We start from the raw sequence: 23,211 nt of genomic DNA, 5'->3' as shown, positions 1-23,211 counted from the left end.
AAGAGCTAACACTTATGTAGCATTTACCACGTGTCAGGCACTATTCCAAATGCTTTACATGGATTAACTGAATCCTTACAAAACTAGGAAGGAGGAGAGTACTATTATTCCCATGTTACAGATGAGGAAACTGAGACAGACCGCTTTTGCCAACCTGAAATCTCCCCTTCCCTTTTCTCTGTGGTTCACTTTTCCCTCCAACATGGATCATGTTCTCTTTCTTTGAACAGCTCCTCTCTGACTCCCCACAGCAGTCAGCTGTCTTTCTCCTCCTCTTAACCGGAGCGCAGTACCCATCTGTCTGGCCCCCTGGCCTTCTGTCCGTCCAGCCTGTGTTCGTTCTCTCTTGTGTCCTTTCCACCAACAGGACCAGCTCCTTACTGAGTCCTTCGTGGGCCTTTGCTCCCTGGGCACCTTGTCAGCGCCCACACCCCGCACTCTCGCCTGATTTCAGTTTAGTACTTCTGCCTCTGTCTCCCAAGTGGCCCACCATGCAGGGAGACCTGGACAGAACCCAGTGCTGAGGGCCAGATGGTGAGGGGGGCCAGCTCACAGATTCAGACATCTCACGAGGAGCCTACCGGACAGGCTGGTGGTTGAGTCAACTTCCTTGCCTGCCTCAGAGGCTATCAGACTTGGCTCCAGGGTAGGGAGTGACTTCCTTTAGGCTAAACAGATAGGGCCCAACTCATCTCCCTGCCTCCCCTCCCCCACTCATGGCTTTCACCAGGACAAGCCTGACACCCATGATCACTTGGCCTTTGGAGAATGAAGTCTTTCTCCTCTTGCCCATGTCCTCTCCATGTTTGACAGAAGCTGCTCTCCATTGCTGGACTCCTTTCTTCCTCTGGCTTCTCTGAATTTCCTGCCGGCCTCAGTGGAGTCCTTCTCCTTTTGCTCCCTGGTCCAGTAGCTTTTGCTCCTCTCCTCCTCTTTCCTCCCAAGCCACTGACCGGGGTACTATTTAGATTCTAATCTGAGCCATGCTCTTGATTTGCGGTGTTACCTTGGACAAGTTACTTTCCCACTCTGGGCCTCAATTGTCACATCTATAAAAGGAGGCAGCTGGACTAGATGGTGAGTGGCGGTTCTGCTGAGCCCCTGCAAGTTCATGCTCCCTTTTACGGCTCTCCTCTCCACCTCTCCTAGGGCTCCTCTCCTAGGGGGGGCCCTGCCCTGGCCCCAGGAGAGCTGTGGTTCCAGCTCCCGTTCCCTGTCTAAGTGACCAGCCCTGGGCCTCCTCCCCAGCTCTGGCCCCGGCTCTGCTCCATGTGGCCTGTCTGAGAGGCTGGCCCCAAGCCCGGCGGCAACTCCACATTTCTCTGTTTTTCCTTTTTTTTTTCTCTCTCTTTCCCGGAGTTAACAAGAAGCAGATGTGGCGCACGATGGTTGGAGAGGTGGGGGGAGGAAGGGGGAGGCTGGACCGCCAGCCAGACAGGGGGGGAAGGGAGGGGAGTGAGGGAGAGAGAGGCGGGAGGCCAGGGCCCGCCCCACAGCCACTCTTGCGCCTCTGAGCAGCCACAGGGGCAAAGCCCTGTCACCCCCAGGATCTGGTCACTGGGGAAAACCGACAGCAGAGACCAGAGGAGGGCCAGATGGAGCGAGGGGGTGGAGGCCCAGGAGGCAGCATCTGAGAGAGCCAGGGACCAGGCGCAGGAGGCCAGGGTTGTGTAGGGGGGGCACAGAGAACAAACTCCCCTCAGAAGTGGAGAAGAGGAGAGCGGAAGGAATCGAAGGAGGGACAGACAGGAGCCTGAGGAGGAAAGAGGAGGGGGAGAGAGGTCAGGCCAGGCAGCCAAGAAGGAGGCGTGTGGCTGGGGGCTGCCGGCAGGAAGCTGGGGACAGGACCTGCTGTCCCTCAGAGCAGCGGCATCCCCCCCACCCCTCGCTCCAGGCAGAGGCGCCAGTGGTCAGGCCAGGATGTGCCTCTGAGGGCCGCCGCGGAGCGCCCCCACCATGGCCCCCGGAACCCTCTGGAGCTGCTACCTCTGCTGCCTGCTAGCCACCGCCGTGGGGGCAGCAAGCTACCCTCCTCGCGGCTACAGCCTCTACACTGGGAGTGGCGGGGCCCTCAGCTCTGGGGGCACCCAGGCCCAGAGTGCCCCCCGACCTGCCAGCCGCCACAGGTAGGAGTCTGGGTCACAGCCCAAGGCTGGAGGTAGGTGGGAGGGTGGGTGTCCTGGCCCCTGCCCCGGGTACGTTCTTCTGGGCTGTCCACACTAGGGCAAAGGAAGGGGGAAGAGGAAACCCAGCCACCAGGTGGCTCTTTGCATGCCCGCCTTCCTTCAGGGCCCCATGGAGTAGATAGGTACCCCCCCCCACCCCATCTAACCTCAGGGGGAATCACTTCCACGTTAGGTGCCCAGGGAAACTATCCTGAGAGCCACGGGCTAGGCCTTCCTGTCACTGCCAGCCCACACCAGCCTGGGAGTCTCGGCAGACCTCTCATCCCATGCTAGGGCCCCCTCAGCCCCATGCAGTAACCCACGCTTCCCACGCCACTTCTCTGCTCCTTTCCTTTCTCCAGCGGACATGGACTGGAGGCTGGTGGGGGGAGGAGGGGAGCCAAGAGTGTAGAACTGAAAGCCCCAGGGTGGGCAGGGCTCATCAATGGCTTATTCTCTCCTTGACCCTGAGCTGGACCCCTGCCTGCTCCGACCACTCCCCTGAGGGGTGAGGAGAAGCCAGGGGATCACCAGGGAACCTGGCCAGCGAGCTCACGCAGGCCACACCAAGCTGGGGGTTGAGACAGAAAGGGACATGAATGAATGCGTGAATTCAGACGCTCCCCAGGCGCCCCAGCCATGAAGATCAACATCCCCGTAGTTGTGGTTTTGCCTTCTGGGCCTCCTGTTCCCATCTTGAAAAGTCTTTATTGCCTCCTACTACACGGGAAGGCGTGGGGGGTGGGGTGGGGTGGGGAAGGGCCCCAGAGGCCCTTCATCTTGTGACCCTCCCTCGGCCCCTCTGGTAGCCCCTAGGCCTCCCCACGGAATGTGTGTCTCTGGCTCTGAGACCCAGGTGGGGTTGTCCCTGCAGGAACTGGTGTGCCTATGTGGTGACCCGGACAGTGAGCTGTGTCCTTGAGGATGGAGTGGAGACCTTCATCAAGCCCGACTACCAGCCCTGTGGCTGGGGCCAGCCCCAGTGTTCCCGCAGCATCATGTGAGGATGGGTACTTGGTGGGGCCTGGGCTAGGGCCACCAACCTGGGGGATTTGTACAAAGCAGGTAGCCAGGGGCAGGACCAGGGTCTCCGTTGAGAGCCATTTGAGATGCTGAGGCAACTCTTTGGCTGGTTGGATACTGAGGGCAAACTGACTTGGACCACCCTGCCAGCCTTGGGAATGCATCTTCTGGGCCTGGCCACATTCAAGGAGAGGAGTTCAAAGCTCCAGCACAGGACAAGGGGAGGAAGAATAGGGATTTGGCCTTTGGCCAACCGGCTGACAACTGTCAACTGAGCAAGGCCACATGCTGGCCAGTAAGGGGGACCCAGCCTGAGGGACAGACCTAGCCCACGAACAGCGGCCCATCTCTGAGGACAGGGGCCAGCATCACTGACTGCAGGAGGAGTAAGGGGCCTCCCTCTGCCTCTCCCAGGTACCGCAGTTTCCTCCGCCCTCGCTACCGTGTGGCCTACAAAACGGTGACAGATATGGAATGGAGGTGCTGCCAGGGGTACGGGGGCGATGACTGTGCAGAGGGCCCTGCCCCGGCGCTGGGCCCTGCACCCACCACCCCGCGGCCCCGGCCCCAGCCCGCCCGCCCCAACCTCTCCGGCTCCAGTGCGGGCAGCCACCTGAGTGGGCTGGGAGGGGAAGGTGAGTATGGGAGTTGCTGGAGAGAAGAATGGGGACAATGCTGGGGAAAAGCATGGGGCCAGGCTGCTACGGGGAGACCCCTGCTCCAGGTTAGGGCTGGGGGCTGGGGGGTGGAGGAGTGCGCAGAACAGAAGATAGTTAATGAGATCCCTAAGGTTCCTTTCCACATTTGAGAGCAAGAGACAGAGAGAATGTCTGTGTGTGGGTTGTGTGTATGTGTGTGTGAGAGAGAAGAGAGATTGAGTGAGACCCAGAGAAAAGGAAGGCAGAGAAAGAGAATGTGCTCGCACACGCCCACGTGTGGCCAAGATACTTCCTAGTTGGGAACAGCTGCGGGAGGAAGGGGGAATTCCTTGGACAAGCTTGGTCCAAGGGGATAGACACTTGGGACTACAAGTCCTAGCATGCACTGCAGCTGACTACAGGTCCCAGGCGCCCCAGTGGCCTCTAGAGACTGCAGGTCCCGGAATGCAGCAGTCCCCGTTACCCAGCACTGCAGATGTGTTGTGTTGCCTGCCAGGGAGATAGCCGTGCTGTAATTATGGAAACAGGAACTGCTGGCTGACTCTTCCAACACCCAGCCAGATCCCCTGCAGCTTGCCTCAGATTTGTGTTTGTCCCTGTGGTGGTGTGAAGAGGGGCCTCCCACATTCACATTTCACTCACCCTGCGGAAGCGATGTATTGTCAGTTCCTTTTTTTCAGCTGCAGAAACAGTTTCCATAAAGTTAGAAGGCATTCCGGATGATAGAACCATATTAAACTTGTAATCCATGGCCCAGTTAATTAACCTCTCTGGTCCTCTATCTCCCAGTCTATCAAATGGGAAGAGCTAATGGGCTTCCCTGGTGGCTCAGATGGTAAAGAATCTGCCTGCAATGAGGGAGACCTGGGTTTGATTCCTGGTTTGGGAAGGAAGGAATGAGGAGGAAGAAATGGCAACCCACTCCAGTATTCTTGCCTGGAGAATCCCATGCACAGAGTAGCCTGGCGAGCTACAGTCCATGGGGTCACAAAGAGTTAGACATGACTGAGCGACTAAAACACACAATCGTATTTGTGCAATGCAGTTGTTGTAAAGGGGAAGGAGCCATGGTGAATATTTGACTTAGAGGCATTCAGTGAATGGAGTTTCTCTCCATCTTTTCTTTTTTGGGGTTTTGTTTTGCTTTCTCTTTCCTTCCATCTTTTCTTGCCCAAGTCACCCAGCTAAGGAATGGCCAAATCAGCTGGGACTCTGCCCTTTCGCTGGAGCTGGGGAGAGAAGGTCCCTAGGAGGTAGGCACTGAACTCTGTGGTCCAGCCCCTCAGCCTTATCCCTCCCCTTCTCTGCCAGGTCCTGGGGAGTCCGAGAAGGTCCAGCAGCTGGAAGAGCAGGTGCAGAGCCTGACAAAGGAGCTTCAGGGCCTTCGGGGTGTCCTGCAGGGACTGAGCGGGCGCCTGACCGAAGATGTCCAGAGGGCTGTGGAGACGGCCTTTAATGGGAGGCAACAGCCGGCAGATGCAGCGGCCCGCCCGGGTGTGCACGAAACCCTCAATGAGATCCAGCAGCAGCTGCAACTCCTGGACAACCGCGTCTCCACCCATGACCAGGAGCTGGGCCATCTGAACAACCATCACAGCGGTGGCGGCAGCAGCAGGGCTCCGGATCCCACCCCGGCCCCTCCTGGCCACAGTGAGGAGCTGCTGCGGGAGCTGGAGCAGCGGCTGCAGGAGTCATGCTCCGTGTGCCTGGCGGGGCTGGATGGCTTTCGACGACAGCAGCAGCAAGACAGGGAGCGGCTGCGAGCGCTGGAGAAGCTGCTGGCCTCCGTGGAGGAGCGGCAGCGTCACCTCACGGGGCAGGCCCTGGGCCGCTGGGCCCCTCAGGAATGCTGCCCTCCAGAGCTGGGCCGGCGACTGGCCGAGCTGGAGCGGAGGCTGGATGTTGTGGCTGGCTCGGTGACAGTGCTGAGCGGGCGGCGAGGCACCCACCTGGGAGGAGCATCTGGGCAGGGGGGCCACCCGCCAGGCTACACCAGCTTAGCATCCCGCCTGTCCCGCCTGGAGGACCGATTCAACTCTACCTTGGGCCCCTCGGAGGAACAGGAGGAGGGCTGGCCGGGGCGTCCTGGGGGGCTGGGCCACTGGCTGCCTGCTGCCCGGGGAAAACTAGAGAAGCTGGAGGGGCGGCTGACCAATGTGAGCGGGGAGCTAGGGGGGCGGCTGAATCAGCTGGAAGAGCAGGTGGCAGGGGCAGTGCAGGCATGTGGGCAGCTCTGCTCTGGGGCCCCTGGGGAGCAGGACTCCCAGGTCAGGGAGACCCTCAGTGCCTTGGAGCGCAGGGTGCTGGACAGTGAGGGGCAGCTGAGGCTGGTGGGCTCAGACCTGCACAAGCTGGGAGCATCTGGGGAGGCCCAGCAGGCCGCGCTGGAGCAACTGCAAGGGGCGGTGGGCCTGCTCCATGGTCACGTCGATGCGCTGGGCGAGACAGCTGCAGAGTTCGCACTGCAGCTGAATCTCACAGCTGCACGGCTGGGCCAACTGGAGGGGCTGCTGCAGGCCCGTGGGGAGGAGGGTTGTGGCGCCTGCGGAGGTGTACAAGAGGAACTCGGCCGCCTGCGGGATGGTGTGGAGCGCTGCTCCTGCCCGCTGTTACCCCCCCGGGGCCCTGGGGCCGGCCCTGGGGTTGGGGGACCGAGTCGTGGGCCGCTGGATGGCTTCAGTGTGTTTGGGGGCAGCTCAGGCTCAGCCCTCCAGGCCCTGCAAGGAGAGCTCTCTGAGGTCATTCTCACCTTCAGCTCCCTCAATGACTCGCTGCATGAGCTGCAGACCACCGTGGAGGGCCAGGGTGCTGATCTGGCTGACCTGGGAGCCACCAAGGACCGCATCATCTCTGAGATCAATAGACTGCAACAGGAGGCCACAGAGCATGCCACAGAGAGTGAGGAGCGCTTCCGAGGCCTGGAGGAGGGACAGGCACAGGCCGGCCAGTGCCCCAGCCTAGAGGGGCGATTGGGCCGCCTGGAGGGAGTCTGTGAGCGGCTGGACACAGTGGCCGGGGGACTGCAGGGCCTGCGTGAAGGCCTTTCCAGGCATGTGGCTGGGCTCTGGGCTGGGCTACGGGAAACCAACAGCACCAGCCAGACACAGGCAGCCTTGCTGGAGAAGCTGCTGGAGGGGCAGGCCGGCCTGGGCAAGCGGCTGGGTGCCCTTAATAGCTCCCTGCTGCTGCTGGAGGACCAGCTTCACCAGTTCAGCCTGAAGGACCTCACCGGTGAGCGGGCAAGAGGAGGCACTGCGGGAAGCGGGGGGAGGACCTTTTTCAAGTCTTTTCTTTCTCCTCCCCTGACCCTACAACAGCCTAGCCTTAACCTCATTTACTTGCTCTTTGCCCTGCTCTGCATGATTTGCATACCCACCGCTGTCCCAGGGCTTGGCTTGTCCACAAGAGATGACCCAAGGTCCCAGCTCCCCACCCTCCTTGATGGCTCAGACAGGCCTGTGGGTGGAGGTGGGGTGCTGCTCTGCCACCTAGGTACCCAGCGTGGGCCGCAAGGGGGCCCATCACCCTGTCCCTGGATCCACCACCTTCCTTGTCTTTTGGAAACTCATTTTTATGGCTCCCCTTCAACCCAGTTTTGTCACCGTAGGGCCTGCAGGTGAGGCTGGGCCACCAGGGCCTCCTGGGATACAGGGACCCCCTGGCCCCGCTGGGCCTCCAGGACCTCCAGGCAAGGATGGACAAAAGGGGCCCATGGGGCCACCAGGTGAGCGGGCTGAGATCCTTGCTGCAGCCATGGCTGCCACCCCCCTTGGCAGCCCTGGGCTTGACATTCTACTCTGAACTTGACAGAGAAGAGGGAAAAGGGTGAGGAACTGGGGCTCCTACGTGGCTTTCATTGACTAGGAAAGTAACTAGGAGATAGGATAGTCAGCGTGCCGGCCAGTTGACTGTGGGTGGCCTCCCTGCTGTGTTGAAGGCTGTGGCTGAGCCTACAAGGTTGACGAGAATAGATCCCATCTGTCTCCCCATTTCTGCTTTGGGGGACTGCATAGCACCTGGCACAGTGGGAAAGCAGGTGTTTGCTGAGTGACTCAGCGAGAGCTGCCCTAGTTCTCACTGCTTCCTTTTCTCTCCCCACAGGTCCCCAAGGTGAACAGGGTAAGTTCCCCTCATTTAGCGCTGGAGGGAGGGGACCCGAACCAGGATTTGGAGGATGGAGGGCCTCAGGCAGCCCTGGGTGGGGTGGAGACCGAGGAGTAGAAGGGGGCTGCACTGAGCATCCACTCTGACACCCTCCCCCCACCCCCAGGACCCGAGGGGGCACCAGCAGCCTCCATGCCCCGGGTAGCCTTTTCAGCTGCCCTGAGCTTGCCCCGGTCTGAACCAGGCACGGTGCCCTTCGACAGAGTCCTGCTCAACGATGGGGGCTACTATGATCCAGAGACTGGTGAGCCTGGAAGCGGGGAGCTGGGCACTGGGGGGATCAGGGAGGCTGTGTCGTGACATGTCCCCATTCTTGCCCTTTCAGACAAGCTGGATCCTTTCATTCTCTGGTTTGGGGAGACCCTGTTCTCTCCTTCATTTATCCCTTCTCACCACAACTTGGATTGAGGGGTGGTTGGGGAGGGGAAGGAGCCTATCCTTCCACAGCTCTTTCTGGGGACCTGCTATTGCCCAGGCACTCCTCAAGTGCTGGGGATGCGGAAATGAACAAAAACACAGACTTCCCTGCCATCTGTGGAGCTCAGGTCCTGGTAGAAGAGAGGTAGAAAAGACCCAGAGGGTCCCTCCGTAGTACAGTTCTGGAAGGGCTCCCGGACGCCTTCCCGGCCCCTGCCACCTGTCCCCCTCCTCACTGTCACTCTTGTCCCCAGGCGTGTTCACGGCGCCACTGGCCGGGCGCTACTTGCTGAGCGCGGTGCTCACGGGGCATCGGCACGAGAAGGTGGAGGCCGTGCTGTCCCGCTCCAACCTGGGCGTGGCTCGCATAGACTCCGGTGGCTACGAGCCCGAGGGCCTGGAGAATAAGCCGGTGGCCGAGAGCCAGCCCAGCCCAGGAGCCCTAGGTGTGTTCAGCCTCATCCTGCCGCTGCAGGTCGGAGACACGGTCTGCATCGACCTGGTCATGGGGCAGCTGGCGCACTCGGAGGAACCGCTCACCATTTTCAGCGGAGCCCTGCTCTACGGAGACCTGGAGCTCGAACAGGCGTAGACGGCGGGGTGGGGAAGCTGGGGGGATCGGGTCCCACCCGCTCGAAGTGTCTACGCGGCCAAACAGCCGGCCAGGGGGCGGGCTCCTCGGGGTCGCGCCTGGGACGCGGTGCCGACCCCCGGGGAGCCGCAGCAGAGGCGCCCCGAGCCGAGCGGCGTCCTCCCCATGGTTGGAGTGCACCGGGTCGGGGACTCTGGGGTCCCCTCGTCCAGACCGTTGGCCTGATCGCCGTCCCTGCAGGACCCGGACTGCGGAGGGGCCCATCTTGGCACCCTCTGCTCCCCCAAGTGGCCTCCAGGCCGAGTCCCTCGGCTCCAGGGCTCTCGCGAGGGGAATCCGGCCCCCACCGCCATACTAAACTATTCAGGAATAAAGACACTTGGTTTTTCTAAAAAAACAAACAAACAAACAAAAACTAAACAAGCCGTCTGCTCTACTATGTGTTCATGGGTCGACAGGAGTACACAGGGGACGGGGTGAGGGAGCCCCCGATCAGATTCGCGCCCTCAGCTCCGGCGGGAGGAGCTCTGCCGGCACCTGCTCTGGACGCGCGAGCGCGAAGCAACTCCTCAGCTTAGAGCCCCAGCCAGGCCCTCCTCCTGATCACGCCCTTTCCGCCCGAGTCCGCCAGAGGGCGCCGGGACCCGCGACCTCGGCGCCGCTGGGCGGGGTCTCCCGTCACGTGACTGCCGCGGCCCACCTTGCGTGCCCCGGCTGCTCCGCGGCAGAGGCGAGGCCTCGACCTGGGATTGGCCCGACCTCGGGGGCGGGGCGGGGCAGCCGGGACAGCGCGAGCCGCGGCTGGGGATGCTTGCGGGTCAGGCCGCAGCTGCGAGGCCCGACTCAACCCCGCGGGCCTGGAGTCTGGAGATTGGCTGGTGCGGGAGCGGGCGGCGCACGGGATGCTTTTCTGCTGTACTTTCTCTTGGCGTTCAAGAGGTTGCCTAGCTACGCTTTAGAGAGCTTTGCATCAGCTCCGAGTCCGTCTGACAAGTGAGGAAACTGAGAGCAAGAAGTGGAAGACGTAGCCATCTCCTGGGCCACGCAGATTGCCAAGGAGAGGCCGGGTACCGAGACCTTGGGGTCTGCGCTCCCAGGTCCTCTGGAGTGGGTGGTCGTGGGGAGCAAGGGCCCGGCTCCGTCCCCTGCACCCCACGGCACCCCTCGCCGCCGCCGGAGGCTCCCTGGAGGAGGAGTTCCGAACGCGGAGGAGGAGCCAGACTCTGGGAGCCGGGACACCATTCACCCGGATAGGAGGCAGAACCAGGGAGGAACCCCGTCACCCAGGCAGAAAGCTCCGGGAGCAGCTTCATGGAAGAGAAACAGATTCTGTGCGTGGGGCTAGTGGTGCTGGACATCATCAATGTGATGGACAAATACCCAGAGGAGGACACGGACAGCAGGTAGGGGCGCCCGGGCCCCTTGGTGACCCCAGGGGCCGCTGCAGCCCCGCGTTGTGCCATGCGGCCAAGACTGCAGGGATGCGAAGCCGGGGCCCCGCAGCGAGGCTGTGAGAGTTGCCTTGGGAGCCCGTGCCTCATGCCCTCCGCCCGGGACCTGGGGAAAGAATTGAGGCCTTTAGTATTAAGCTCCAGGCTTTGGATAGCATTGTGTTCTCCACTTCCCATTTCCAACCCTGGGACCTGTCAGACATCATTATCCCCATTTTACCAAGTAGACTAAGCAAGTAGAGACCCTGAGAGACACAGTGACTTAACTGAAGGGCGCACAGCTAGGAAGGTGCAAAAGCAGTGCCTTCCATTTTAACAAGACCTGTGCACGTGCCTATCACCAGCATTTACTTCTAATTTATTTACCACTTATAGATCTCATCTGTTTCTTTGAAAGTGTTTTCGAGGTAGCTTACAATAAGAAGTATGTGCAGTTAGACTGTTCAAAAACATTGAAAACCATGGTCTTTGAGCTTCATTGTATCTCAGGGCTTGCTGGCGCTGCAGGCAAATTTGGAGATGCTATGAGTTATGGTCCAGCTGGTTCATAAGCCATACAGACTTTTTCCTTGTGCTGAATTCCAAAAGGAGTTTACCAGAAGTCCTTTTTACAGTACTCAGTGAACAACATAGTGGAAAACATCCTTCTTGGTTGTCTGGTGGAAGTTGAAGAGTCATTTGTTGGTTCCTATATTTACTCTTGATAAGAACTGCACCATTACACATCATCCCAAGACACTCCAGTGCAGTGGAATCTGTGACTTTCTCTTGGGGTAGTCTAGTGCTTAGAATACAGAGAAGAATTGCTTCTTGGCTGTCAGTTGTCAGAGCCAAGAACTGGATAAAAGGCGAGTTCAAGACTGAGCTTGGGAAGACGCTACAGTGCCAGTAACCATGAGGCTCACTGAGGGAGAGCGCCGGGAGTTCTTCAGGCCTTGGATCCATACAGCACTATCACAGGCATTATTACATGCTTTCCTCACAGCAGCCCATGGGAAACATGTAAGGATCAGTCCTGTTCTGTCTTTATAGATGAGGAAGCTAAGGATTTGGAGAAATGAGACAGTTTTTGTAAGGGGCCACATAGCTAATGAGTGGCATAACAGTAGTAAAACTCACGTGTCCTAATTCTAGGTCTCCAGCCCTCTACCCTCTCAGGTGCTCCCTGTTCCTTTGCTGCTGCCCATCTCATGGAGGTGACCCTTTGCTTTGGGCTGCTTTGTTTGCCAGACGTTAGAGCCCCCGGCAAAGGGTGAAGGCACAGTGGGGGCTGGGCACAAGGGTGTGCTGCTATATGGACCTCACCCACCTGCCAAGGTCAAGTCGGCCCCAGGACTTGGTACACAGTGAGAGATAGGCTTACTTTCAGGAGAACAGTGAATTCTAGGGCTACAGGTTCTCCACGAACTGTGGGGGACCTCAGGGGAACCTAGAGTGCCTGCTCCACTAGAGCTGAGTCCCAGTCCCTTTGAGCTTGCTTGTCAGGAGGCTGGGACCAGAGCCTACTAGTCCCCCCTGATGGGGGCCGGTTCCAAAGGTGGGCACTAAGCGAGGTGCCTCTCTGAAGAGACCCTTCCCATGTCCTCCACGCCCCCTGCCCTTCAGGGGGTGCCTCCCCATCCCCCAGACCCATGGTTCTGCTCCTTTGTGGAGCAGTTTGCTTGTCTTCAGGGCCTCTCTCCCATGCGCCCATCCCACCCAGTCCGGCTCCTGGACTCTGTTGTGCCTCCCAGATGGGCAGACCTGAGTGGGAACCCAGGCCTTCCTAGCGTCTCAGCCCCTCCTGTCCCAGGCTCTCTCCCTGGGCAGCGGAGAACTCTCAGGAGGTGCTACCTGGAACTCGGCCAGAGCCCTGAGGAATGGCCTAGCCTCTCAGAGTCCAAGCCTAAAGGGCCTTCCAGAAAGCATCTTCATGCTCAGCAGAGTGTTTCTGCACAGAAAGTTGGGCGTCCGTGTGACTTTGAAGGGTTTCCACAGAATAAAGCTATAGCCCCTTTCTCTGAAACCTCCTCAGGCTGGGACCCAGTTAAAAATACAAAGCATTTGGAGTGGTTTGGGGTCAGGAGACCTGCATTCTGGTATCAGCATTGTCCTTAACTGCTGGTGTGATTCTGAGCAAGTCCAGTCCCTCCAGGCTTCTTCTCTCTTCGCAGCATGAAAATTTCTCTAAAGCTCATAGCTTGAGAAATGTTGGATCCTTTACAGATTAGTATCCTTTTCTCATGGGATCATGGCCCCCTTTTCCAAAGGCTAAAGGGAACTTCAGTGTTAAGTTTTGTGAACAAATATACCTTAGTCTAAAAATTCTACTTCATTTATTTCTCTTAATTAGTGGTTCTTTGGTGCTTGTTCCCCTTATGGTAAGCTACCGCAGTTATTATTGTTATCCTTTTTGAAACTGGAAGAATAGAAATAACAGCCTGCCCTGTTTACCTCACAGTATTATTGGAACACAAATGAAAAATCATTCCAGTGCTTTGACTGTATATGTGTGAGTTATCATTTTTGTTGATGATGACAGCCCATCAGGTGTATCCTGACTTCGTTTCCTTTTGCTAGATTTTCAGTAAAGATGGAGAAAAACAAAGGGAAATAAAAGGCAACTATGCGCTGGAAGGGATGGTTAACTAACCTTACTGTAGTGATCATTTCACAGTATATACATGTATCAAATCATCCCTCTCTTCACCTTAAACGTACAGAATGTTATATGTCAATAGCATCGCAATAAAGCTGAAAAAAAGAAAAACAAAGATGGAGAAACACTTGTCTTCACTCAACAGTCTTTTTAACTTTTGACAAGTAAAAGTTACCACGCAACCCCCCACCCCACCTTCTTAAATGATCAGTGTCCAGGTTTGCTTCTTGTCTTAATCATTTTAGTCTAATTACTGAAATGGCCTCTCCTGAGATAGGAAAAGCAGTAGATTTGCCACCTTTGGGAAGAGGCAGCTCTCCAGGAGGAGGCTTGATGGGAGGAGGGGGAAGGTGGGGAACTGGGTCACTGTTACAGAGGAGGAGGTAACCTCGAGTCAGTGGAACCCTCAAACTGTGATGACACCGAGGGAGTGCCTTCCTGATGCCATAAGAATAGTGGGAGACAGATATTAATCACTGTGGCTGGGGAAAAGATCTGGTCCTCACCTGAGCCTCTTCCCTTCGCTGAGCCTCAGGCTGGCCCGGATGCTTTCTGAAGGGGACCTCCTGGCTTTTTCATTCTGGGGGCCCTACCCAGGGCTCAGTCTGCTGGAGCTGCAGGGACCCTCCTTGTGTTTTGCAGGTGCTTGTCCCAGAGATGGCAACGTGGAGGCAATGCATCCAACTCCTGCACTGTCCTCTCCCTGCTTGGAGCCCCCTGTGCCTTCATGGGCTCGCTGGCCCCGGGCCACGTTGCTGAGTGAGTGGTGGGAGCAGGGAAGGGTGGCCCTCAGGGTGGGGGCAGAAGGAAGCCTTGGCTAGTTTTGGACAGCCTTGGACAGTCTCTGAGAAATGGTTTGTGACCTCCAGAAATGGGTGGTGGTGCGGGGGGCGGTGGGGAGTGGAGGACCAGCATCCCAAACTTTCCCTGGTGTGGCTTATCTGCTACTCAGTCATTAATGTTGCTCTTGTCAAGGTTTCATTTTCACAGGCTGTTTCCTTGGCCACTCCCTGGAGCCTGCTTCAGCTTCCCACCTTCTCCTTCCTTGCTTCCAACAGACTCTCTGTGGTGGATATGACTTTGCCCTTCTCATGTCCCTTGTCCGGCCTGTGCTTGTGGCAAAAGGCGGTTAGGGATGTGCTGTACCCACCCTCCCTCCAGGACGTCCTGCATCCGTGGTCCCAGGGTCCAGGCCCACAGTTTCTTTCTTAACTGAGGGGGCAGGGCCAGTGTTTGTGTCCCTGATGTTCACTGAAGCAGCGAGAGCTTCCTGCCCAAGGACACCCCGATGCCACGTGCTAAAAATGGGCCCAGACCCATGCTTCCATTGGCCAGAAGGCTGCCACCCATAGTGGCCCATGCACTTGCTCTGTGTTGGCTGCTGCAGGGACCCAAGAGCTCTTTGACCCCTGGCACAGCCAACTCAGCAAGCACTTATCAGGAGGTGAGGCCCACACTTTGCCCACTGTGGGCACAGGGGCAGGCTGCCAGGTTGTTGGCCTGGAAAGCACAGCCCTTTGAACGCTGTTAGAGCCCAGCCCCAAGTTGCAGCCAGGTTCCCTTCCCTAGGAACCAGCATGGAGCAAATAATGGGGCTAGAGCCTGCCCTCTGGGGTGGGACAGAGGGACCCAGAGCCAACAGCTGCTCACTTGCCAACCCTCTTCAGCAGCTGCCTTTCCTCCCAGCTAGAGCGAGACCAGCCCTCTTGCTCTGGATGGCGGGCTCAACTTTGAGTAGCAGTCATGCTGTTAAGTGTGCCATTCCAAATTCTCCCCACATGCTCAGCAAACACCGCGTGAGCACCTCCCGTGTCCCTGGCACTGTGGGGACTAAAAGGTATGTGGCAAACCAAATCCAATTTTCCATCCATGCAGTAGAAAAGTGTCAGTCACTCAGTCACATTCAACTCTGCAACCCCAGAGATGGTAGTCCCCCAGGCTGCTCTGTCCATGGGACTCTCCAGGCAAGAATACTGGAGTGAGTTGCCATGCCCTTCTCCAGGGGATCTTCCCCACCCAGGGATCAAACCTGGGTCTCCTGCTTTGCAGGCAGATTCTTTACCATCTAAGCCACGTGGGAAAGCTACTGTTTAAAGGATCCTTAAGGTGTAAGACAAAGAATGATGCCCTGATGTGGTACCTTTATACCAATCTGTATTTTCCAGCTTGGGTGTTGCTGAAAGTGGGGTCCAGTCATAGTGAGAAAGGCCAGGATGGTGGCTGCACCACTGGGTGTAGTTGCCAGCTCCTGGTGACAGGACTCTGCATTTCCAAAGAGCTGGGAGGGGCGGGGTGGTCTCCTTGTTTTGCTGGTGCAGTCTTCCTGAGGGACTGCCCCCACAACTCATTCTGATCAGAGGGGATTCTGAGCAGGAGTTCTGGACCCATACTGAGGGGCCTCAGGCACTGGGTGGGCTCACCATCGTGGAAGGCGAGGGCAGTGAGTGGGCCCCCCGGCCCCCGCCAAGGCAGCACCACCTCCTGGCTGGGCATCATGAAGGCAGGTGTGGAATGAGAGGAATCACATGAGGACAGGAAGGACTTCCAAGAGAGGAGTACCGGGGGATGGGCAGGCAGAGGGAACCGGGGGACAAAGTTCAGTTCAGTTGCTCAGTCGTGTCTGACTCTTTGTGACCCACGGACTGAAGCATGCCAGGCCTTCCTCTCTATCACCAACCCCTGGAGCCTACTCAAGCTCATGTCCATTGTGTTGGTGATGCCATCCAACCATCTCATCCTCTGTCGTCCCCTTATCCTCCCACCTTCAATCTTTCCCAGCATCAGGGTCTTTTCAAATGAGTTGGTTCTTCACATCATGTGGCCAAAGTATTGGAGTTTTAGCTTCAGCATCAGTCCTTCCAGTGAATATTCAGGACTGATTTCCTTTAGGATGGACTGGTTGGATCTCCTTGAAGTCCAAGGGACTCGAAAGAGTCTTCTCCAACACCATAGTTCAAAAGCATCCATTCTTTGGCACTCAGCTTTCTTTATAGTCCAACTCTCACATCATACATGACTACTGGAAAAACCATAGCTTTGACTAGACAGTCCTTTGTTGATAAAGTAATGTCTCTGCTTTTTAATATGCTGTCTAGGTTGGTCATAGGAGAAGGCAATGGCACCCCACTCCAGTACTCTTGCCTGGAAAATCCCATGGATGGAGGAGCCTGGTGGGCTACAGTCCATGGGGTCGCTAAGAGTCGGACATGGCTGAGTGACTTCACTTTCACTTTTCACTTTCATGCACTGGAGAAGGAAATGGCAACCCACTCCAGTGTTCTTGCCTAGAGAATCCCAGGGACGGGGGATCCTGGTGGGCTGCCGTCTCTGGGGTCGCACAGAGTCGGACACGACTGAAGCGACTTAGCAGCAGTAGCAGCAGCAGGTTGGTCATAGCTTTTCTTCCAAGGAGCAAGTGTCTCTTCATTTCATGGCTGCAGTCACCATCTGCAGTGATTTTGGTGCCCCCAAAAATAAAGTCTCTCACTGTTTCCATTGTTTCCTGTCTATTTGCCATAAAGTGATGGGACTGGATGCCATGATCTTTGTTTTCTGAATGTTGAGTTTTAAGCCAACTTTTTCACTCTCCTCCTCTTTCACTTTCATCAAGAGTTCTTCACTTTCTGCCGTAAGTGTGGTGTCATCTGTGTATCTGAGGTTACTGATATTCCTTCTGGCAATCTTGATTCCAGCTTGTGTTTCTTCCAGTCCAGCGTTTCTCATGATGTACTCTGCATATCAGTTAAATAAGTAGGGTGACAATATACAGCCTTGACATAGTCCTTTTCCTGTTTGGAACCAGTCTGTTGTTCCATGTCCAGTTCTAACTGTTGCTTCCTGACCTGCATACAGATTTCTCAAGAGGCAGGTCAGGTGGTCTGGTATTCCCATCTCTTTCAGAATTTTCCACAGTTTATTTTGATCCACACAGTCAAAGGCTTTGGCATAGTCAATAAAGCAGAAATAGATGTTTTTCTGGAACTCTTTTGCTTTTTCCATGATCCAGTGGATATTGGCAATTTGACTTCTGGTTCCTCTGCCTTTTCTAAATTCAGCTTAAACATCTGGAATTTCACGGTTCACATACCGTTGAAGCCTGGCTTGGAGAATTTTGAGCATTACTTTGCTACCGTGTGAGATGAGTGCAATCATGTGGTAGTTTGAGCATTCTTTGGCATTGCCTTTCTTTGGGATGGGAATGAAAACTGACCTTTTCCAGTCCTGTGGCCACTGCTGAGTTTTCCAGATTTCCTGGCATATTGAGTGCAGCACTTTCACAGCATCATCTTTTAGGATTTGAAATAGCTTAATTGGAATTCTGGGGGACAAAGTATCACCTTGTAATTATTAATACTGCCTTGTCTTGCATGGTGCAGGCCACAGTGCCCTCACCTGCTTGGTTCAAACAGGGTACATATCCTCAGTCCCAAAATCCACCCCATCTAGCGAAATCTTTCCTGCTTGAATCAGACTGAAGGCCAGGGTCAGTCAGGATCTAAAAGAATGTCCGTGAGGGTTTTCCTCCCTGAGCTCTGGCCATGCTCTCCCACCTCTCCTGCCCCCCTAAACCTGTGACGAACCCCAGTCCCTTCCTAGCCTCTCCACTTGCACCCCAGGGCCCCCCGTGGTCCCATCACCTACCCTCTAATCCCCAACCCCCCGCCGAACTGCACCTCCCCGGGTTACTCCGCCCTGGCAGTTTTGTCCTGGACGACCTTCGCCGCTATTCTGTGGACCTCCGCTACATGGTCTTTCAGACCACGGGCTCCGTCCCCATCTCCACAGTCATCATCAGCGAGGCCAGCGGTAGCCGCACCATCCTACATGCCTACAGGTTTGTACACCTGTCTGCACCCTGCCAGCTGCTGCCGCCACCATCACTCAGCCCCCAGAGCAGGACCCTCCTCTCCAAGGCCTGTGTGCTCCCCAGTGGAAGTGCCGCTCCCCACTGGAAGGTCTGGAAGGCCCGGGCTACTTGGAGTCTCTAATCTGTGTCTCCTTGCCCTTCCCTTGGCTCGGGCTCCCCCCCACCAAGCTTCCTGGTGGCTGACTTCAGGCAGCGGGGCGTGGACGTGTCTCAGGTGGCCTGGCAGAGCAGAGGGGAGACCCCGTGCTCTTGTTGCATCATCAACAACTCCAATGGCTCCCGTACCATTGTACTCTACGACACGTAAGGCCCCCTGGCCTGGCCCGCCATAGCCCACCAATCAGCCTCCTCACTTGCCATGCAGGCATCCCAGTTGCCTGCCTTTCGTGGCCTCCCTCTTTGTACCAGAAATTGTCCCTATGCCATACTGTTCAGTGATTTTTGAATTGTTTTCAATTAGGGGACAAGTGAGGTGGGAAGGGGTGAGCTTTGCTCTGCCTGGTGACTTAGCCTTGGTCAACACCAAGGAGAAGCAGGCAGACCTATACAAAACATAATTTATGATGTGATTCCTCCATAATTAGCCAATCAGAAGCCTGGGTGTGGGGGTGGGGTAAGTCGTTCTGAGGGCAGGGGGATGGGAGATGTGATTCAAACCATCTTGATCCCTGAAGGGGGCACACTGGAGTTTCCAGGGTTGCCAGCCTGCAGCATGGCACCAGGAGCTGGGGTTTGGGTATTCAAAAAAGATGAGCCACTCCCAAGGGTCCAGCATAATAAGGCTAGACCAAATGCCACATACCATCCACAGCCATTGCTGAAAGAGGGAAGAGGGACATTGGGTCAGCAGATAAGGGCCATCTGATGATTTGCTTACCTGGTGGCGGGGGGGTCATTTTAGGGTCACAGGCTGCCAGGGAGAGACTTATCTCTCCCAGATTCCCTCCTGAAAAATCTCAGAGGTTTAGTTTCCTGAGAACCTAGTGTGTGTGTGCCAGGTACTCTGTTAGGGCTGAGATGGCCCAAGCCCAACTGCCCTGGGGTTCCGGCTGACCCTACTGCCCAGCATAACCACTGGGCCTGGGGGAGGGGCAGTCATTCTAGGACAAGATTTGTAACCAGTGGCCCTGGGCTCTTTGTGTCCCAACGAATGAGTGGGTAGGCATACATCCTAGAGGCAATCTTCATATTGGGCAATGCTTGGTCATCTGCCCATTGAGCAACACTCTGTAGCAACTTTGATCAGGGACACAATATGGCTGTTCACAGGAAGGGAGGGAGAGAAGCTCCAAGGAGAACTGTCTATTGCCTACTGGCCTCGGTCCAGGCATAACCACACACGTTATCTCTAGCTGCAGCAGGCCTGTTAGGCTAGGGGTCAGCCCCGTTTACCAATGGGGAAGCACCTCAGAAGGGACAGTTAGGCAGCTAGTTAAATCGAGGGAGGATTCAGTGCAGAACAGGGAGGGGAGGCCACTGGCTGTGTGTAGGTCTCTGGCTAAGGAAGATCAAGGCAGACCCTTCCCAGGTTTCCACACCTAAGTCAGCCAAAAATCAATTTATCCTCAATCACCAACCTTGATCTCAGGATCATAACATGGAGCTGCCAAACTCAGGACAGTGGTGCTGACACTGCTGGGGCAGCCAGAAGTGAGTAGAACCAGACCCGAGCTCTGGGAAGAATGGCGGTCGCCTTTGTAGTTTCCCGGGACACTGCATGCTGGGAGCTGTGTGGGCTGCTGGCAAGAGGAATTCTGGGAATTGTAGTCCCTGGTGCTCTTAGAGCATTTTGGGAGATGTGATCTCCAAAGCATGTGGGATTGGCCGCTTACTTGACACATGCAGTGGATGAATTTGCCTTTAGATAATATCACAGCCTCAAACACAGGAAGGGGCACCCTAGGAAACTGCCTCCAATCCCCTGTCTGGATGGAGCTCAGTGGAGTAAGGAGTGGTCTCAAGTTTAGCCTGGAACAGGGTAGGGCTGAGCCTCAGAAGCATGTGCTGTAGATCCAGCTTCCTGCCATGCTGCAGGCAGTGCCAGGCATAGGGGCCCTAGCAATGAGTTAGAGATCCTGGCTCTGGCTGACTTCACCTTGCGCCTTCTCTGTTCTGTGACTCAGGAACCTGCCAGATGTGTCCGCTAAAGACTTTGAGAAAGTTGAGCTGACCCAGTTCAAGTGGATCCACATTGAGGCAAGCCCTGCCCTACCTGTGTATTGAGGGCCTCAACCTTCCAGCCCCTCCGCATGTTCTGCCTCCTTGGTTTTCGAACCACCGAGTTCCTTAGAGATAAATGAGCCCAGCACTGCCCAACCCATCCCCTCTGTGTCCTCATTTATGTTTTCAAGTGGGTAACTGAGGCCCAGAAAGATTCAGTGATGTACTCAAGATCACACAGCAGGATATAGGCACCAGAAGCAGGAGGCTGGCTCTAGGCAAAGTCTGGTGCTTTCTGTGTTACAGGCTGCCCCACCTCCTCTCCCACAGCAGGAGCCAGGCTGTGGGAGACCTGATCTATTAACTCTGGGGAAGGCAGGAATGAGAGGCCCCAACCCAGCTCCCAAATAAAGGAAACTAGAGTCTTCATTCCAAGAGAACTTTTAGAGTCTAGATGGAAGGAGATCTTGAGAAGTCCTGAGTTCTAGTCCTAGCTTTGTCATTTAATTTATTGTAGTCCTTAGGAAAGTCTGTCTCTTTTTTTGGTCACACTGTGTAGCATATGGGACCTTAGTTCCCTGACTAGGGATTGAACCCATGCCCCTTGCATTGGGGGTGCTAAGTCTTAACCACTAGACTGCCAGGGAAGTCCCAGGAAAGTCTCTTTTATTCTTTAGTCTTCTTATCTGTGAAATGGGAGGGCTGGTTGATAAGGTCTCCAAGGTCCATAACAGCAATGGAATTCTGAGACTTAGGATGAGTTCCCGCTCAGCAGCCCTGGCTCCTCTCCCCCCACCACCCATAGTTCCAGCGGGAAGGGAAGAATGAGCCCGGCTGGTCCTGAGCTTCCTGCCCTGCCCTGCTCTGCTCCAGGGCCGGAATGCATCAGAGCAGGTGAAGATGCTACAGCGGATAGAACAGCACAATGCCAGGCAGCCTCCAGAAAGCAAGATCCAGGTGTCTGTGGAGGTGGAGAAGCCGCGTGAGGAGCTGTACCAGCTGTTTGGTTATGGAGATGTGGTAAGTGTCCCCTGCAGCACCCACCCCCCACCCCACACACTCCCCCCAGCTCCCAGCCACATCCAGCTTAATTTGGTTCTTAAATGGAGTCTGAGTATTTCCTTGTCCTGCCTTTCACACATGGTGATGTTGGCAGGTGGGGGCAAAGCAAAGAGACAGAGGTCTGTGCTTTGGGCTCTTGCACAGACCTCCACAGTAGCCAAGAAGTAGAATTTCTCCACCCCAGGGGGCTCATGGGTATGTCCAGAGGGATTGGACAAGGCCAGGACAGCCAGCCACAGGGCCAGCCTCTCCTCAATGGGCCTCCTGTCTTTTCCTCTTGTCAAATGACAGGATGGCACCATTCTCCAAGGTGCCCTCCAACTATGGGGTGGGAGCCACTAGGGGGTGAGGGAGGGTGGGAAGGGGACTTGCCCATATAAGCTTGGAACATAAATGGAATCTGGGTGATAATCCTAGCACCATAGTGAAACAGGTTGGGCTCTTGGCTACACATTAAAAAAATGTGGATGCCTGAACCCCACCTTCATATTTTTTTTTTCAATTTGGTTGATAGAGGTGGAGCCTGAAGTATTTTTTAATAAAACTCCTTGGTGATTCTAATGCGTAGCTGGTGTTAAGAAAGCTCTAGAACCCCCCAGCCCTTTGTTTTAAAGATGAAGAAATCAGACTTAGAGGGCATAGTTGTATGAGGAAAGCCAAACAAAACCAAAACCCTCCTGAGAGCTGTGATTTAACCCGCTTATGGTAGACTGCACCCCAAGATGGCGCTCAAGACCCACCCTGGGTTTTCAATTGTGAGGAGATTCGTTGATCTTAGAACAATAGGCTGGGACGTTTGTGTCACAGCTTACATGGCTGCTTTCCAGCATGTCTTGAGCGAGTGAGAAAACCCTTCGTGAGGTACAGCGGGGCACTACCTGAGGGCTTAGGCGGCCATGTTGGAGGAGCAGCGTTGTAATATCAATGCCAGGCGGCTGGTGGTATGGGGCAGCTGGGGCTAGAGCTCAGATGACCATCAGCCTCTCTTCCACTGCCCACAGGTGTTTGTCAGCAAAGATGTGGCCAAGCACTTCGGGTTCCGGTCAGCAAAGGAGGCCCTGAGGGGCCTGTATAGCCGCGTGAGGAAGGGGTGAGCGAGCTCGCAGAAGCCAGGCTGCGCCCCGGTGCGGGTGTGAGCAGTGAGGGAGCCTGGCATCCAGGGTCTGCCCTGGGAGGGGGACAAGGCTGGGGCCAGGGCTTGGCTAACAGCTCGCTGAGAGGAGGGTGTCGCAGGGCAACGCTGGTCTGTGCCTGGGCGGAGGAGGGCGCCGACGCGCTGGGGCCTGATGGACGGCTGCTCCACTCTGACGCTTTCCCACCGCCCCGCGTGGTGGACACTCTGGGGGCCGGAGACACCTTCAACGCGGCGGTCATCTTCAGCCTGTCCCAGGGTGAGTACCCCAGCAGGAGGCACAGGGCTGGGGCCTGCCCCTGCCCCGAAGACTCGGCTGACCTGGCCACTTGTCCCTCTCCAGGGAAGAGCATGCAGGAGGCACTGAGGTTCGGCTGCCAGGTGGCCGGCAAGAAGTGCGGTCTGCAGGGTTTTGATGGCATTGTATGAGTGCCCTGTGGCAGCAGGCACCGGCTCACACCCCGCCCCAGGCTGGCGTCACTGGCTCCTGTTGCCTTCTCCTCTGCGGCCAGCCTGGCATCGGGCTACCCTTCTCCCTGGGCTGGTCCGGGTTGCGGGAGGGCTCCACCTGTGACCTGGCATCTCACTTGGCAGAGTCGCAGAGCAAATAAATCTTCCCAGAGCCAGCTTCCAACTGGCAGTCTGTGGGTTTTCAATGACTGAGCTTCTCTGGCTGGGGATTCCAGAGGTTTTGATCCAACAATCCTTTGCCCTCTTTTTCTCTATTTCCCCAAGTTCACCTCTTGTCCAGGCCCAGAGGAGGGCCTGTGGAGACCAGAGCATCAGGAAGCGACCCAGGCTTGCCATGAGCTGTGCCCTTGCTGGAGGTCCAGGTCTTCCTGGTGAAGAGCAGCCACCAGTGTGGGTGTCAGTGCCCAGGA

General features: G+C 56.3%; 2 protein-coding genes and 1 long non-coding RNA gene across 7 annotated transcripts; 2 read left to right on the top strand and 1 right to left on the bottom strand.

Annotated features, from left to right (window-relative positions):
• The first annotated feature begins 1,470 nt into the window (after window positions 1-1,470).
• On the top strand, window positions 1,471-9,440 carry EMILIN1 (elastin microfibril interfacer 1). Of its 2 annotated transcripts, XM_006046203.4 has the most exons (9): window positions 1,471-1,665; window positions 1,895-2,126; window positions 3,040-3,165; window positions 3,603-3,823; window positions 5,159-7,078; window positions 7,455-7,571; window positions 7,949-7,966; window positions 8,118-8,255; window positions 8,683-9,440. In XM_006046203.4, exons 2-9 carry the CDS (start codon window positions 1,957-1,959, stop codon window positions 9,018-9,020), a joined length of 3,048 nt encoding a protein of 1,015 aa, XP_006046265.2. In that variant the 5' UTR covers window positions 1,471-1,665; window positions 1,895-1,956; the 3' UTR covers window positions 9,021-9,440. The 2 variants fall into 2 exon arrangements, with proteins under 2 accessions (XP_006046265.2, XP_045018232.1); XM_045162297.1 differs by having other exon boundaries at window positions 1,471-2,126.
• Window positions 9,441-9,446: 6 nt separating this feature from the next.
• LOC123328585 lies at window positions 9,447-21,013 on the bottom strand. The gene is made up of 3 exons (XR_006543510.2): window positions 19,554-21,013; window positions 13,104-13,204; window positions 9,447-11,512 (listed from the first exon to the last, which is right to left on the bottom strand). It is a non-coding gene; the product is annotated as an uncharacterized LOC123328585 (long non-coding RNA).
• KHK (ketohexokinase) lies at window positions 10,291-22,964 on the top strand. 4 transcript variants are annotated; one of them, XM_006046199.4, is made up of 9 exons: window positions 10,291-10,423; window positions 13,752-13,868; window positions 17,809-17,943; window positions 18,145-18,279; window positions 20,100-20,172; window positions 21,010-21,156; window positions 22,200-22,288; window positions 22,432-22,589; window positions 22,674-22,964. In XM_006046199.4, the coding sequence occupies exons 1-9, from the start codon at window positions 10,332-10,334 to the stop codon at window positions 22,757-22,759; spliced, it is 1,032 nt and encodes a 343-aa protein (XP_006046261.1). In that variant the 5' UTR covers window positions 10,291-10,331; the 3' UTR covers window positions 22,760-22,964. The 4 variants fall into 4 exon arrangements, with proteins under 4 accessions (XP_006046261.1, XP_006046263.1, XP_006046264.1 ...); XM_006046200.4 differs by lacking the exon at window positions 10,291-10,423 and adding an exon at window positions 11,337-11,473; XM_006046201.4 differs by lacking the exon at window positions 17,809-17,943.
• Window positions 22,965-23,211: the final 247 nt, after the last annotated feature.

Source organism: Bubalus bubalis, chromosome 12, assembly GCF_019923935.1.
Source record: "Bubalus bubalis isolate 160015118507 breed Murrah chromosome 12, NDDB_SH_1, whole genome shotgun sequence".
In the NCBI taxonomy this organism is placed as follows: domain Eukaryota; kingdom Metazoa; phylum Chordata; class Mammalia; order Artiodactyla; family Bovidae; genus Bubalus; species Bubalus bubalis.
The sequence above is the reverse complement of the archived record's forward strand: the minus strand, read 5'-3'. Positions and strand labels throughout refer to the sequence as shown.

Bases quoted from the DNA above. Each gene is read 5' to 3' on its own strand.
- KHK (XM_006046199.4), top strand. From the start codon at position 10,332: ATGGAAGAGAAACAGATTCTGTGCGTGGGGCTAGTGGTGCTGGACATC. The intron at 13,869-17,808 runs GTGAGTGGTGGG...CCGCCCTGGCAG, and splicing joins GCCCCGGGCCACGTTGCTGA to TTTTGTCCTGGACGACCTTC. The intron at 22,590-22,673 runs GTGAGTACCCCA...GTCCCTCTCCAG, and splicing joins CATCTTCAGCCTGTCCCAGG to GGAAGAGCATGCAGGAGGCA.
- EMILIN1 (XM_006046203.4), top strand. From the start codon at position 1,957: ATGGCCCCCGGAACCCTCTGGAGCTGCTACCTCTGCTGCCTGCTAGCC. The intron at 3,166-3,602 runs GTGAGGATGGGT...TGCCTCTCCCAG, and splicing joins CAGTGTTCCCGCAGCATCAT to GTACCGCAGTTTCCTCCGCC. The intron at 8,256-8,682 runs GTGAGCCTGGAA...TCTTGTCCCCAG, and splicing joins CTACTATGATCCAGAGACTG to GCGTGTTCACGGCGCCACTG.